Below are 16126 nucleotides of genomic sequence, written 5' to 3' on the forward strand. Positions count from 1 at the left end.
AGAGCTTTCTTATCAGTGCGTGGTTTGATTAGTAAGAGAAGAGAACACAATAGAGTGGCTGAGCATAGTGCCCTGTTGTGTCTTAAACTTACTGGTAATGTCTTTAATAAAGCTCGATTCTATTGCTGAACTGTATATAATGCTGTGGGGTCAGGACAAAACAGAAAAGCTCTGCTCGCTTGTACAGAGAGCAGAGTTGGATATAGGACAGGGCTGGGGTCTCATGTTGGCAGGTGTAAGAGTACTTTTTGAAGAATCCCAACGAAAATGAATAAAAGCCAGCCAAAGGATTGTCATTTAATTTTGAGGGGTTGTAACTAAGAGTGGTTTTAAAATACAAGTTTCATTCTTCCATTTTCATTCTTGCAGTGCTATTTTTTGGCAAAGTTTGATGTGACTTCTGGATTTTGTCTTTCAGCAGTCATCTCTGGGTTTTCTTTCTCTCCCCCCTCCACCCCTTTTATCTGTCTAAACTAAATCCTTTTCATCATTTCTATAACACTGTAAATTGGCTGTGCAAATAACGAAACTTGCATCATGGGTGTTCCCTGTGAGGTTTGCTGTGCTGCTTTCTCTGAAATATCTGACAAGTCTGACCAGTATGTTCTAAGCTTCAAATAGCAGTGGCCATCAGGTTTGTATTAGCCAGCATGTGGATCAGAATGCACATTTCTCCAACCTCTTGTATGAGTGGGTTTGCAAAACTTGGAATTGGGGAGCATCTTTTTGAGTTTTTATTTGTTTAGTCTGCCAACCTAATTTGTGTAGGAACAACTGAGCAGCCTCACAACGCATACAGGTGTCTTGTTTTCAGGATAGCTTGTATGGCTGTATGGAATAATGCTTACTGTTTCAAAACAATCCATATTTTTAGGTATTCTTTCATAATTCTGCATACTCTGCTTTTGTCATGAATTGGGTATAAAGTAATTGTGTAGTAGTGGACTGAAAAACTCCAGTTAGTAGAGACCAGCACTGAGGAGCTCAAGGTAGTGCCAGCTCAAATCAACATGTGGGATCCATTGCCATCTGCCAGCTCTTCACAGTCCAAGTTTTAGGAGCTGCACGTGTAATGATGGGATGCATGTTCAAAGAAGTGACATTGTGGCCCCACAAAATATAAAACATTTTTGTAAATCTTTTTGAAATTTGCATCAAGGCAAGACACCAGTAATGGACAAGCATGGTGGCAAGAAAAGACCTTTGGTGGCTACTCATATGGTTCCAGATGATGTTGGGTAAGGTTTAGAATATATATTGCTTAAATACTTGTAAGTCCTTAAAATCTTTTTTTTTTCCTAAACTACAAGTGATTTTTTTTTGTAAGTCATTATTATGTTTTTCTCCTCTGATCTCAGTTGCTTGAGGATATTAACAGTATTGAAAACTGATCTGAATAAGGCATGAAAATATTTTTGATAAATGGAGTGGAATTCAGAACGTATTGGCCAAACAAATATAATGCAAAAGTATGTGTTCCAAAAGCTTTTATGGAGAAAAAAAAAATCAACCTCCCCAAAGCAGAATGCTATCCTGTGGAAAAATAGAGAGATAAAAAAGCATAAAAACACAGTAAATGTTTTCTTGTCAGCTGTCGTGTCACTGCTTTAAACACTGGTGATAGCATCTTCATTGCTAAAAAACCCCAACCCTGAAATCATTTATATTTGATGGATATGCAGTGTTATTATTTTTTTAATTTTAGTTATGTTAACTCGAATGAAACTGTTCTAATTTGATACTCTGCTTACCTTTTTCTTTGTGGAATTAATGTTATTTACCACCCTCTCTCATTCAGGACCCTTTAAATGCCTAATGCCTTTTTATTGGGAAGTTGATGGTAGTAATTTTTTCATCAAGTCTAAGACTAAGTCTAGTCTAAAAGATCTTTTGCAGGAGGGGAAAGAGGAGTAAGTCATATTTTTTTGTCTTTTGGACCAGTAGCAACTCTATCGCTGCTTACAAGTAACAGGCATGCAGTAAAACTAGTTTTAGGCATTTACATCAGGTCATATTCAAAAGTCAGAAAATACTCAAAAATCATAAACTATTTTGTAGGGGTGAAGTACAGAATATGCTGGAAAGATTTGGAGGTAAGTACTCTTACGTCCTAACAAATTGAAAAGTAATTCATGCTTAAGTTACAGAATTGGCAATAGTTCATGACTGTAAAGTAACTTCAGAGATTGGGATAAAATGGCTGGTGTTTGTAGCATTAACTACAGCCGGTTTTCAGATGAAAACTAATACGTAATACATCTAGAGCAGATGGATAGAAAAGGAAGAGAAGGACACAAGTGCATATAAAGAGAAAGAAAAGTATTGGTGTAGACTCCACTATGAACAAAAAGGGCAAAGCTGCATGAGTACTTTTGATGATCTATTCTCACTTTAAGGGGTGGATGAGGCAGTGATTATATCACAGAGAATGTACCACGTGAATTAAATATCTATTGCCCTTACTCAGTTTTTTGTTACAATAAACAGGCCGTTGCAAGACAGGAGTGAGGAAATTAAGGGCATCTAAATATGAGGCAAGCATATAGAAAAAGTAATTCAAGGTAACACCTGTAGATGGTAGCTGTGATAACATGGAGCTAGAGAGTAGACTGTATGCTGCACCTGCAGAAATCTAAAGACCTGGTAATCTGTAGAAAGAATTTTAGCAGTCAGGAAGAAGAGTAACAAGTTTCTAGGACAGCTAGAGAATGAGGGTAAGTAATGCTGGTTATGAAGTGACGAAGTATTTGTATATATTGCCTATGTGGATTTAATTAAGTCATAATCAAGTTAAATCCTCAGATGGCTTTACTTAACATTCAGAATGATGAGCCGAATTCCAGACAACCGACAGCTTTGAGAAAAAGCACATTTCACTTGCAGTGTATTTATTCATACACATCACCAATAATCTAAGAAAGCATCAGGAAGGGAAACACTGTAATGCCAGCATTACTCAGTATCCAGTTGATACTTACATGTATGTGTTAAAAAGTAATGTACATAGTCAGCCTATGCAAATCTTAAGGGGATAGAGTTTAAAGAATTCTTTAATTCAGGAATTAAGATTTTTTTTTTGCAGTTAATGTACATATTAATATCCTATTTTGAATCTAGCACTAGACAAGAGGGGGATTCAGTGTTTAATATTAAAAAGCTAGGATTGCTTGTTACTCAGGACTTCAAAATGGAAGGAAAATAAATGGATCAGAGAGGAGGTTTTCTGATCACAAGTAATAGGGTTGGCAGTAGCAGGGACAGATGCCTCAGCAAATTACAGAGAGATGTTTTCTGAAGGTTACAGTAGGAAGGAAAAGCAATTGCTTTAAATATTAACCTTAAGCTACCTGTGACTTAGATCTTGAAATGTAAATTAAAATGAAATGGACATAGAAACTTACATTAACCTCAGTAAATCTTAAAATGTACTCAAGGAGTCTGACTGATGTAGTAATTTGTCATTCATTCAATATGTTGATAGTGGTGATAATCCCACACTACTCTTATTTCTTAGGCAATTTGCTTGGATATTACTCTTAAAACATTTGAGCTATTGTTTTTCTTTCTAGAGGTAAACAAATTTAAACAGCATTAGCCTAGCTCAATTAGTTGAAGGCCTGGAAGTGCTAAGCTAAATGTGTAGTAAAATAAATGAGCAAAGAGGGCAGTGTCCAGTTGCTACTCCAGAGGCTTGGTGTAAGGTAGGGTCTATGAGGGGAATAGGGAAGCAGCTCTCATGCCAGTGCCAACAGCAGGTGCAGAAGATTTCTAATGCAGCAGACATGAGCCCAGATCATGTGAGCTTCTTTTGGTTAGAGCACACCTCATTTGCTTTTCCAAAGCATAAGGTCATCAGCATCTTTAATAAAATGTGCTGTGTGTCCGGGTACGCTTAACTTGTAACTGTTCTTTGATTCCAGCTGACATTAACAAAGCTCTCTTAGCCAAGAGGAAAAGATTGGAAATGTATACAAAAGCCTCGCTCAAAACCAGCAACCAGAAGATTGAACATGTTTGGAAAACACAGCAGGAGCAGAGGTAACATTTACCCTTGGTTTTGAAACCTGTGATGTCTGATATTAGAAACAGAGCAAATGGAAAAAAAGAGACAAACTGCAACACTTGCAGCTGGCTTTTTGTTTTTGTATGTTTGAAACTTACCTTAGCCAAATGTTGTTTAAGCAGAAAGACTAAACAGTGAAGTAAACAATGAGCTGATGATTTTTTTCCACTGTAAATTTGTTAAAGCCTAGATCTGTAATTTGATTAAAACAGTAAATCTCTGAAATGCTGACATTCTGCTAAGAAGAAATTGTTTTGTTTGTTTTGAGTTTCGTCTATCAGTGCTGCCTCCCTATATGCATACAAGTGCTTATGTGTTTTTTGGTGGTTTTTTTTTGTTGTTGTTGTTCTGAAAAAATACAGCATTCAGTCAGGAATAGATTCAAAATAGCTTTCTTTTTTAAACTCTGTGCTATTTTCTTCTATTCCATGCATGTAAAACCTTATCTTTCCTTGTAATTCTTCAAAGCACTTGTAATGCTTAACAGCCGGTGTCTGTTGATAGGCAGAAGCTCAATCATGAGTTCTCCCAGCAGTTCCTGACTGTATTTCAGCAGTGGGATGTAGATGTGCAGAAAGCAGAGGAACAGGAAGAAAAACTAACGGTGCGTTTCCAGCATGGGATGTGTTGCACAGTGTGTTATTCACAAGGAGACAATATCATGGTTTCAAGCGTGACAGGACAGGGGGACCCCTTTCTCCCCTTTTGGTGAGAGGGAAAGAAAAATGATTCAATTAAGATAAGGAGAGAGAACAAATTCACTACAAATGGTAAAAGAATGTAAGATAAGAAGGAGAGTTACAGTTAAATCTCTCAAATGGGAGAGAGAGGAAGGCTGTGACAGGGTGGCTCCTCGCTGTGCTGCCAGAACCTGGAAGCCACCTTACCTCCATCACCCAGAATTGTAGATTGTGTGGAGGCCCTTGGGAAATGTAGTACATCTTCCTTTTGGAGAATCAGAACCCATGTGAGGCTGCTCAAGAATATGAGAATAGGAAACACATCTCCACAGTGCACTGTGTCTCTACACCCAGCAGCCTGTCACGTGATGTCATGATATTGAATACTGACATAACGAGGACACCCAAACATGTAGAAAGGCAAAAATACAGCTCAGACAAACACGTAACTCTTCAGAATTTCACTCAGCTTCGGTGGCTCTTAATAAAAAATTAAGTTTTGGGGTATAATTCAAAGTGAAGATGTAATCACATGATATCGGTGAATTTGTGCTCCCATTATGTTTGCAAGTTCAGCATAGCTGCCTGCAGTACCCTCAAATACAGTATTGGCAAGCTGTTCTCATAGGATGCCACAGACTTCAGGTTGGAAAAGCTTAATCCAGTGTCCAAGGATAACTCTCCAGGCAGGCATCTCAGTTCTATGGCCCAGATTGTCAGTGAAGGCAGAATCTTTTGATAAACGATAACCAATGTTGCTGAGAAAGTAGTTTTGGTCAACTAATAGCATTACTGTTTTTTTCTTTTTGCTTTTGCTTCAGAATATGTTTCGTCAGCAACAAAAAGTTTTTCAGCAGGCAAGAATAGTTCAAAGTCAGAGACTGAAAACTATTAAACAACTATATGAGCAATTCTTAAAGGTACAGTACATTTTCATTTTAGAAGGCAGCTGATCCTTATCACATCGCTTAGGAAAACCGAAGTCATCCAGCCTTTGTGAAATACAGACGTTTAAGGTTCGCTTAAGGAGAACGACAGCTTAGCGTGATCATTCATATTAGTACAGTTCCCTTATTTGTTTAAAAATGTCTTTTTCTTTCTAAACACACATGCACACTGTGCCGGTATATAAATGCTTTAGTTAAGTGTGTTCTTGCAGGGGTCTGATTGGCTTTCCTGTTTCAAATATTTAGCATGCTTTCGAAACCAAACTCAGTTTTCTGCCAGTTTAAACGTTTAGATTAGTCAAATCAACAGGACTCGTCTCAGTAGTCCCTTGGGTTTTTTGTATGTGTTGAAAAGAGGTCAGCAATCTATTAACATTTTATGCTGTAATTTACCTTTTCTATTATTGCTGGGAAATGCGTTCCCAATGAGAGTTTGATGGGGTTTTTTTTTGTTTGTTTTGTTTTGGTGGTCATTAACCTTTCTAGCTGCTGCTTACAAGGACACTGCCTGTTAATGAGTTGTAATTCCTTTTAAATTATGTAATTATTGCTTCCTTTGCTCTTTTTTTTTCTTGTTGCTTCCTTTTCCTCTTTGCCTCCTAACGAGCACTGATTAGAAAGGGTTTTCCTTCCTATAAGCTGGTAGAAAAGGTAAGTATTTACTAAGAAGTTGATGAATCTGACAAGTAATGGCTAATGATGAAAATAGGTCCCACAGGATGGTCTGTGTTTAGTCCTAACTTTCCTGTTGATTTATGAGTAGCTTTTGTATTTGCTGGCAGTCCCTATAAATACTAATTTTCAGACACGGCTTACATAGCATGCAGTGTTTTAAACACAAGAAATAATGATCAACCTTTTGTTAAAAAGTGGCTGACATGCTAGACAGCAAACAAAAAATGAGTACTATTACTCAAAGTTTGACTTCTATAAAAAAGACCATTTTTTCCCTATTATTTTTTACTAAGAACAAAACACTTTATTCCCACAATTCCCTCCAAGCAGTATTTCTAGGTAAGTTACTAGAAATTAGTAAGTTGTAAGGGGAAAATAAAAATACCCTACATGATTGGTGGGTACAGAAGCAAGGCATCTTAGAATCGGACTGGTTGAAGTTGGAAAAGATTGCTGAAAGTCATCTGGTCTAACCATCAGCTGATCTAACAAAACTACTTTGGAGATAATCAAAAGACTCCTATGGTGGTGACTCCAGAGCCCCTCTGGACAACCTGTTCCATTGCTCAGTCACCCAGGCAGCGAAGAAGTGTTTCCCGATGTTGAGAGGGAACCTCTTGTGTGCCAGCCCACAGCCTCTTCTCCTGTCTCTGCTTGCCAGTGAAAAAAGTCTGCAGCTGTGTTCTCCACTCTTCCACTCAGTTACTTAGAGAGTCGGATCAGAGCCCCTAAAGCCTCCTTTTCTTCAGGCTGAACAGTCCCAGTTCTCTCCCTTTGAGCCCTCTCCTAACTCTGTCCTGTTTGGAAATTGTCTCGTTGTGGTATGTTTTGGTTTGAGGTTTTTTTTTCGCATCAGGCAGCTTTGAAAAATAAATAGAGCAACACTTAATTTAAGTTAGTTGAAGTTTACATTATGGGACATTACAGAAATCTTAATAAATAATAAAAAAATAAGTAATAAAAAGTCAAAACATCTTCATCAAAGATAAGCTGTAGTTTTCCTCCTCAGAGAAGATCTAAAGGTACAATTGAAATCTCAGAAAAGCTTAACTTTAAGTGTGTGTCTAGGAAAATGCAGCTATGCACGTGTGGTTACGCATAACTATATAAGCAAAAGAGAAGATAACCAGTGAGCTTTACCTTAGTTTATTGAGAGTGAAGTGTGCAAAGAGGAGGAAAGGTAACATTTTCTGTAGTTGTTGCTTCAGGCCTCCAAGGTTGTCATATTAAACTGTACCACCCCTATAATTCCTGACAGACACGTCTAGACTTGCAGGATTCTTATCTACTGAAATGCAGGATAGTAGCTTAGACCTGAGAGATGCTGAGCAGAAAGGACTGCTCTTGTCACAGGGTATGCAGCAATGTGGATTGCAGTCCTGTACAATTTCAAGTTCTTGACAAAATTCACCTGTAAATTATCAGTGACTGCTACTGCTATAAAAATTGAGCTGTAATCTGAATAATGGATTGTCTGTTTTTAATTTAAACTTTTGATATTGAGCAGTTCTGAATTAAGATTATCCTTCACTTCAGAGCATGGAAGAGCTGGAGAAAAACAATGAAAACCTTCTAGTTGGTGCACAGAACGAGCTTCGCAAAGAAATGGCTATGCTACAGAAGAAAATTATGATGGACACTGTAAGTATCAGTAGTTATAAAGAACTTCGTTAAATACAAAAATAGAACATTCTTTGAATTAGTCATTAGATAGTCATTTAATTAGATTAAGGAATCATATTTAGTATGGCTTCTGTTGAAAATTATCTCCTTTTCTTGTAACAGCAACAGCAGGAGATGGCAACTGTTCGCAAGTCTCTTCAGTCCATGTTATTCTGATGGCTCAATGGAGAAACAACTTGTACCTAAGTAACACGATACAAGTATAGGCGTTAGCCATAAGGAAGTTAAGATTCAAGTGTTTTAAAGTTCCCGTTAAATGCTTTAATGGATTGTTCTAATCTTGTGTCTGATAATGTTGTAAAAAGATATATTAGCAAATTCATTACTAAGAGGAACAAGCCCCAAACCAATTATTGTCTGTCCAATTAACATTCACTTTCACTAGCATTGGAATGTTTGTTTCACTTTTTATAACTCTCAGTTGAAACCTTAGGTAGAATTGATGAAGAAAACAAAGTTTTGCATAGTAACTTTACAAATTAAGGTACACTGCAGATAGAAGCCTTTTACAAAAGCCACAGCTTCAAGACTTCATAGTTTCAACACACAGCCCCCAGACCCTGTCATCAGTTAAAGTTCACAGGTTATGAAAGGTTGTTTAATGATCTGTTATGGTAAATGAAAAACAAGGCCTTCTGTTGGGCTAGCCATTGTATAGTTCTTTGTACCAGTAAGAGATGTATCAGCTGCTGTAACTTGTCCAAAAAGCAGGTTTCTTTAATTGAACAGTGAGCTCAGTACCACAGCTTTACACAATGTCTGCTCAGGTAAGCATAACTGAACATTACTTCATGCTTTTTGGAGTATATATTTTTGTAGACCTCTGATGAGGTTATCTAGCTCGCTCACTTACTTGAAAGGAAATAATAATCTCTGCAGCTTCAAATGACCAGCAGTTCAGGAGGGACTGCTTTAAGAATAAAGCATTGTTCATTTATGCATCTCGTTACAGTCAATCAGTATAAATAAAAATGGCCAGCCTAGTTTGCATGTAGTTTGTTTTTACAGAAAGCCATTATTCACTTCTATAAATTAGGTAGTTACTAAAAAACTGGTTAGGTTTCAGATAATTATAGGTAACACAAAAACCACCCACACAAGCAAATCTGATTACTTTAAAACAGTGTATTTTAAAACCAGACTGTACAACTTCTTATCTGCAACTTATTAGGATTTTTAGTTCAGAAACAAGTTATCTCACGACAGCTTGTCAGTTCCAGGAGCCAGATTAGTGATAGCTAATTTACAGAGAATTCAGCTTGTAGGTTGCAACTGAAATTGAGCAAGTAGCCTCTGTTGTTTTGTGTCAGATGGGATTCAAGGACAGAGCAAACACAGAAATAGTTACAATGATGCATGAGGTAGTATGGATGGGTCCATGATGAGTACCAGATAACTAGCAATGCTCATTTTAGCCGTGGCATTCAGTTTCTGCCCTTAAAGGATATTTAGATGATGCTGTGCAATACACTTAACAGTTTTTGCTTCCAGTCTTTTGTACTGGGCTATTTGTTGCCATTACTTTTTCCTTCTGGCTTTCTGACTGACTTCTGCACTCGTTTCCTACCATTTCCTCACCTCTACCCTATCTATAACTATAGCTAGTACTATACTACATTTTTGAGGTCTCAGGGTAATATGTTGCACAGTATTTTCTGCCCCCCACTTGTTAAGGTCCTTGAACATCTCAGGCAGGCTTTCTGAATTCAGCAGCTAGGAAGCTGCAGCACAGTAATTTTGAAACAAACAATAGCATTCTTTATTGTACATTTCAGTAACATCTTCATGAACTTAAAGCTCAGCTACATGGCAGCAAGTAAAAGTGAAATGAACATGTACATTCAGCAGCTTCTCACAAAAATATTAATGTATTACCTCTTCAAAGAAGCTTGAGCATTAAGGTTTTGTGTGCAAGTTGTGTTTTCCTAGTACAGACAATAAGCTACTTTAATACATCTTTTCACTAATGAAAAGAAAAAAGCCTGATACTAGGCCTGACCTTCCATTTTGTAGACTTTTACTATACATTAAGTTTTACCTTACAGTTTTGTTTGGATAAAGTACAGTGACAGTAACACAATAAATAAGATTACAACGGAAATTAATACAGCAATAGCAAACATACTCCAGAGGGAATTAGTTACATGCAGGTACAATGCACTGTCATACTTGGGTGTGTTGTATTGTCACAGTCTAACAGTCAAACACTGAAGTTCAAGGAACTTAAGTAATTTAACTTGCACAGTTCACAGATAAAAATTTGGGTAGGTGAAGCTAGTGTCCTCTGGTACCCAGCTGCCTACAGCCAAGATAATGGGTACAAGACAAACATTATTATGATCACAAAACCAGAAACAGCCCTTAAAAAGCCAACAACCTCTAAGCCTACCACTCTGTTTAGTAACAGTAAGTTAGATACTAGAGAATGCATGAATCCTAAAGGCACAACAGTATTTTGAAACAGAGAACGAGAAAATTTTCCTCTATTTCCTTCATCTTATTGGTGCAGTATCTTGCTCTTTAGAAGTATCAAAGAAAATTACTACTTTTACCTCATGGATCCCTCATTCTTACCAGTCCTGACAATGCAGTACTGTATCCATTGTGATGTCTGACTATGACTGCACAGCAGAATACTTCCAAAACCGATGTTAGAAAACCAGTCACTTGGTTTAGGAAAAAATAAAACCTCTCGTACAGTTCTGGTTCATAGTACCCTGGTTTGCACTTTACAGTTCCAGACCAGGAGCACATAATTAAGGGTACTTAACAGAAGATAACAGAAGTTTCAAATGTGATAATTGGGGTATGAATTATAGCTACAATGTCTAGAACGCAGAAATAGATCCTGTTTCAGAATTGTTAATCACAATAGAATCTGCATGACTGTATTTAGTAACTCTAGCATCTGGTGATTTCTGGAATAGCTTGAGCTGTTTTCTCATGAAACCAGTTTACTGAAAAGCTTAATCTGTCTTCCCAGAGAGGCTGCTTCATTCAGCATTCCGCTAACTGTATATGTTCTCCTTGACCTACTTAATCAGTCATTATGGTTCTGAACCTGTTCAGGAGCTTGATGAGATGAAATTCGGAAGACATGAATATGAAGATGAGCAGCAATCTGTAGGCATACACCAGTGGCATATCTCAGCATATCAAACAAGGATATGAACTTAAAAAGAACAAAACAGAACAGGTTAAAAACATATTTCTCAAAATTGCCCCTAGTATAAATTCAGCTTTAATCAGACTATATCAAGTTTTGTGAAGTTTGATATACAGAGTGTAGTTTGTAGTTACAGTAACTTTCAACAAACCACCTGGATTAAAGCAGAATTACAAAAAGAGATCTGTAATTTTACTTTCGGATCTCTGTTTTATGGAAAGAAAGCCAGTTAGCTCCCAAAATGTATGTTTATGCAGTATCCTGGCACTCTTTCCACCATGACAGGTCAAAGTGAGCAAATCTGAAATGGCAGAGAATCACAGAGAGTTCTCAATCCATTCCTTTATGTAGACCACATCAAAAGAATAAAGCAGAATGCTTACCAATGCTATCCATAGAACAACATATTCATCAATGAAACTATTGAAGTACTGGTCCAAAAAGAGAAGTCCTGGCCCAATGAATGCTGTGTCTTGAAGACTGATTTCACTTTTTGTCATGTGAGCCACCTATTTAAAAAAAAAAAAAAAAATAATAGCAAGCTCACTGTAACTTAACTACCACACCTCCACTATTACTAAGCCTCCACCTTATTTAGGAGAAAGCAGCGTCCTTACCCATCACCAGCCTCTCTGAAGGGCCCTTTGGAAAGCAGTCAGCAGGCAGGTCAAGAGTCTGCTGATCCCCCCCAGTTTCTTTCTTAAGGACTAAGTAACCTCGCTGCAGGCTGCTCAGTCAACATGTAGCACTTCGATCAGTGACACTGGCTATTTGAATTGTCAAGCTGTGGTTTTTTTGACTGTTACATAGGAAACATAACACGTGTCCTGTGTTCCTTACAGTTACATCAATCCTGCTGTGCTTTAGCAATTAGCACAGCTCAAGGGACTGCATTTCTGAAGTTCCAGTCAGTGTGTAAACTAAGGCTTAGTTCTAGGAATAAGCACAGCAAAACTGAAGGTTCTAACCAATAAATTGAATGGGTTTTTTTTGTGTTGTTTTTCCCATTTAATCTCTGTAGGAGCCTGAGTCTACATTAGTGTGTTGGTTGTAATATAACTGATAACCTGGTAGCAGAGCACAGCTGGAAAACCTGCATAGAGCTCAGTGCTCTGAAATGCATCTTTTAAGCCAGTAGCTGGTTCACGTTTAGGGCTGAAAGAAGATTCCTTACCACTAACTTCTGTGAGATTTTAGCATTCACAAATCCAAATGTCAACACATACAGGCACGGATGTTTTTCAAACAGCTGAATTGTAGATTTTTTGTAGATCACGGTGGCCAGCGTGACAAGTAGCCCAATGTGGACACCTGGCGAAAGAACACTTGTTCCCTGAAATACAGAGGGACAGAAAACTCATCTTTGGCTTCAATCACACAGCAAGAACAATATTCTATATATATTACAACACCCACTGAATGAAAGCAATTAAAGCTGTCAGATCTCAGGGAAAGTCCGTTCACATTATGGTAATGCTACAGTATCCTTTATGATGACCTCTCATCAGTTTTGTATGGAAATTCACTGCTGGTTCCTGCAGCAGAAGGAATGCAGTAACTGGCAGACAGAAGACAGGTAAAGAAGTCTTTGCTTTAGCCATACAAAAATCACAATAACAAATGAGTATTGTTAAAGTGTGAAATTCACGTGCTTGTCTGCTTGAATGCTTAACGAGGCAAAACTCTTTTGACTACCAAGTTATAAATTATTCAAACTCCATTCAGAAAGTTAAAGCAACTTACAGCTATTGTAGATCCATTCTTTCCAACCCCTCCACCAAAGATGACACGGAAGTAATTGAAACACGAAACCGCTGTTCCACACAGTATGCCAACAACTGCAAAGAACTTCAGTTCTAGGCCTATCAAATGCACCTTAGCAGGAGAAGCAAGAGAAAACATTAAAGGTCACAGATACCAGCTTTATTTTCCCCCTGCCCCCTAACAAGAAGTGATTAAAAAAAAAAACAACAGTGCTACTGACCCCTACTAAGGAATTGTGTTACTTGGACTACTGTCTGGCTGAGAATAAGCACAGGAAGACAAGGCTTGGAGTTTATTTCCCTATTAAGAAGGTGTCAGATTTCTTTAGGAATAATTACTCAAAACCTGAATTCAAGCAAGTTCTGGTCATGACAATGACCTACATTTTACTGTGTGTACTTATAATGTTGGTTTTTTTTTCACTGCATAAGCAAAAACTCGCCACAGACTTGCTCTACCAGGACATGGGAGGGGCAGGAAGGACAGTTCCTTCCCTTTCAGCGGGTAACGCAACACTGATCCACACGCAGGAAACACAAACACCATCTGCCTGCTTTGTGTTTTAATACACATTTGTATGCTGTATCTTGCACTCAGAACAGTCTCTGGATGAACGTTTTTGTTAAACAGTTACCTTTCAGAATCAATTGCAGTTTCAAGGAAACTTCCAAAGGCAGCACAGGATTAAAAAAAAAAAAAAAAAGGAGCAATAAATTGAAACCATTGACTATATATTTTTTAATATAGATTGTCTTGAGATACAGCATAACTATCACAGATTTTAATGCTGAAGAAAAAGCAATCATAGTTCATTAGTATTTAAAGTTGTTTCCCAACACGAAAGTAACTCTGTGTGAAAATAAAGTAAAAGCACCTTGCAGGAAACAAAGCTGAGCTAAACATTTCCTAACTGCTGAGTAAATTGGTAAACTAATTGGAATGACTTTGCACTCGAATGAGTGCTTGATATTTGGATCGATTTGTCTAGGTTATCAGTACTATGGAATTGTCTCAGGTCTTCCATATCTTATGACCAACAGAACTACATTTCTAAGATACAAGAGGAGGAAGACCTTAGTCCAAATGCACTTTTGCTGCACACTAGAGTGAACGTTTAAAGATGGAATGAAAGCCAGATATAGGCAAACAAAAACTTTTGGACAGAAAACAATTCTAGCAATATAGCAATGTATGTTTAAAGTCTGCTCTGAAATAACCATTAGAGACATCTCCACTGACATATAAACCAGGATTTTTTGCAGTAATATCGATTTGTTCCCTTAAAGTAGCTATCTTTCGATTTTAAAATCAAGCATTCTATAAACCATTGAACTGAACAGGCATGCTGGTCTTACAGAACACACAGAATTAACAAAAAATGTGTTAAAGCTTCACTATGAGCAGAGTATTCATGGCAGATCATCAGTTTGCATCCACGGCAGATGGAGTCTTTTTTCCTCTACACAGCTCTAAGTTTGTGCACAGTGAGTCACAGCATTGTATCTAAGCTAGCCACAGTGTGAATATAACCCACAGCTGTACAGGAAGCTCACACAGAACATCACACTGCTGGCAGGGGCTGATCCCAGTTATCCAGCAAAGCTTCAAACAGCCACAGGAACTGGGAACTCTTCACAGGAACACTGAATACTTCATACACTTACCTTATAGTCCCATAGTGCTGTTCCACCAAATGCAGATACCAAAAGCAACACTGTTATGGCTATCTGAACTTCAGTTACATCAACTCTAGGAGAAAAAATATATATTAGCGGTTCAGTTAAAGGTCATATTTGCTTCACGTGTAGGGAGGTGGGGGGCAGGAAGAACAGAGCAAAACTTAGTTATTTCAGATTATCCGTCAAGCCACAAAATACAGGATTTGATTATCTAAGAAAGATACTCTATTTGGAGGCACATGTCTCTAGTTAACTAAAACTGAATGTATATACTTAATCTAGAGCAAGTTGAATGCAATTTTCACAGTGGTAAAGCATTTAATAAATACACTGTTAACTATTTTATAATTCTGAATACATCTACAGAGCTCATATGCAAGCAATAACATTAAACGTTAAGTGAAGCTTACAGTAAACACATTGAAAGTATACAGAAGTAGAGTCTACGAAGAGCAGAATGAGGCAGATGGGATTTCTTTAAGCCACTGTATCATGAAAACTTGACAGATACAGCCTAAAAATCATAAGGGCAGTACTTTGATGACTGAGTCATGGTTTGCAAAAGACACTGATCACCAACGTGTTGCTTTTTTCCATAAAACATTTTGTAAAACAGGTGGTCCTGTATCCCTTCTACGGTCAACACTGAATTCCAACGTTTTTGCTCTCAGACAGGGCAGTCAATTCAGCTTGCTGGTCTTGTGCGAGTTTGTATTTTCTGCCTGTTTAGTGAAGTGACAGGACTCCAAGCTGAACCATTACATGTGCCTTAATTTTGTACTTAATTTTACTGAGGCTCAGACAGTTGGTTGCAACGCAGCTCAAAATTGAAGGCCAAATTATTGAGCCCTGGAGCACTGTATCCGTACGGCCTGGCAGTGGTATAGTACCCAGATGTGCTGATTCTTCCTGGCCATCAGTGCTGAGACTCATCAGTCAAATGTCATCAATTCAGGAACAGCATCAGTGAAAGCTTCCATCCATATTACGTATTCCCATAGTTAGAGCAGTACAGTATACTACTAGCTGTATTTAGACTCATTAACTATTCTTAAGAGCAACTGCAAGCCTTGGAAAAATCCTGATTTGCTTTCAGTACACAAAAATGAGTTCTTCTGGAGAGGTGTTGTGCCTGCTCAGCTTCAAGCAATAAGCACAAAACACCGGGGCATTCCGAACTGCTCATACTATGCATTATCACTGTATTTATGCAGAACCACTACATTTTTAGTGAAGTTTTATGTGGTATTAGAGCTTCAGTGCCTTCTTGGTATGGGGAAATCATTCTCACATTTTACGCAACAAGGCAAACAGAAAAGCAATCCTTAGTACAAAAGCTCTGAGCTTATGGCATAATTCATTTCTACTGCAGTCCACTCTTACTTAGAAAGATTACCTTTTCACCCATCGCTCTAAAACAGCTCTTTTTGCCTACAGCACAGGCTGTCCTTTGGAGAAAAGCAGGGTGG

General features: G+C 37.8%; 2 protein-coding genes across 7 annotated transcripts in view; one reads left to right on the forward strand and one right to left on the reverse strand.

The window, feature by feature from the left end:
• The window catches only part of SYCP3 (synaptonemal complex protein 3), a 49877-nt gene extending 41636 nt beyond the window's left edge, over window positions 1–8241 (forward strand). For 3 of the 4 annotated variants that reach the window (XM_065743193.1, XM_065743192.1, XM_065743191.1), the window contains exons 3-8: window positions 1160–1238; window positions 2059–2093; window positions 3921–4038; window positions 4568–4667; window positions 7902–8006; window positions 8151–8241. In XM_065743193.1, the coding sequence (XP_065599265.1) occupies window positions 1160–1238; window positions 2059–2093; window positions 3921–4038; window positions 4568–4667; window positions 7902–8006; window positions 8151–8204 (491 nt within the window). In that variant the 3' untranslated portion in view covers window positions 8205–8241. Of the gene's footprint in view, window positions 1–1159; window positions 1239–2058; window positions 2094–3920; window positions 4039–4567; window positions 4668–5564; window positions 5664–7901; window positions 8007–8150 lie in introns of all 4 variants that reach the window. The other variant, XM_065743194.1, reaches the window with a different exon arrangement.
• CHPT1 (choline phosphotransferase 1) overlaps window positions 1–16126 on the reverse strand; it is a 92714-nt gene that overhangs the window by 69250 nt on the left and 7338 nt on the right. The window contains exons 4-9 of one of the 3 annotated variants that reach the window (XM_065743186.1): window positions 14643–14727; window positions 12958–13089; window positions 12389–12547; window positions 11598–11723; window positions 11110–11220; window positions 8143–8230 (exon numbers count right to left, since the gene is read on the reverse strand). In XM_065743186.1, coding sequence (XP_065599258.1) covers window positions 8186–8230; window positions 11110–11220; window positions 11598–11723; window positions 12389–12547; window positions 12958–13089; window positions 14643–14727 — 658 coding nt within the window. In that variant the 3' untranslated portion in view covers window positions 8143–8185. Of the gene's footprint in view, window positions 1–8142; window positions 8231–10298; window positions 11221–11597; window positions 11724–12388; window positions 12548–12957; window positions 13090–14642; window positions 14728–16126 lie in introns of those variants that run through there. The other 2 variants (XR_010622569.1, XM_065743185.1) reach the window with 2 other exon arrangements.

The sequence above is a fragment of the Cyrtonyx montezumae genome, unplaced genomic scaffold, assembly GCF_038088225.1.
Source record: "Cyrtonyx montezumae isolate F1298 unplaced genomic scaffold, pur_monq_1.0 scaffold_3, whole genome shotgun sequence".
Taxonomy (NCBI): Eukaryota; Metazoa; Chordata; class Aves; order Galliformes; family Odontophoridae; genus Cyrtonyx; species Cyrtonyx montezumae.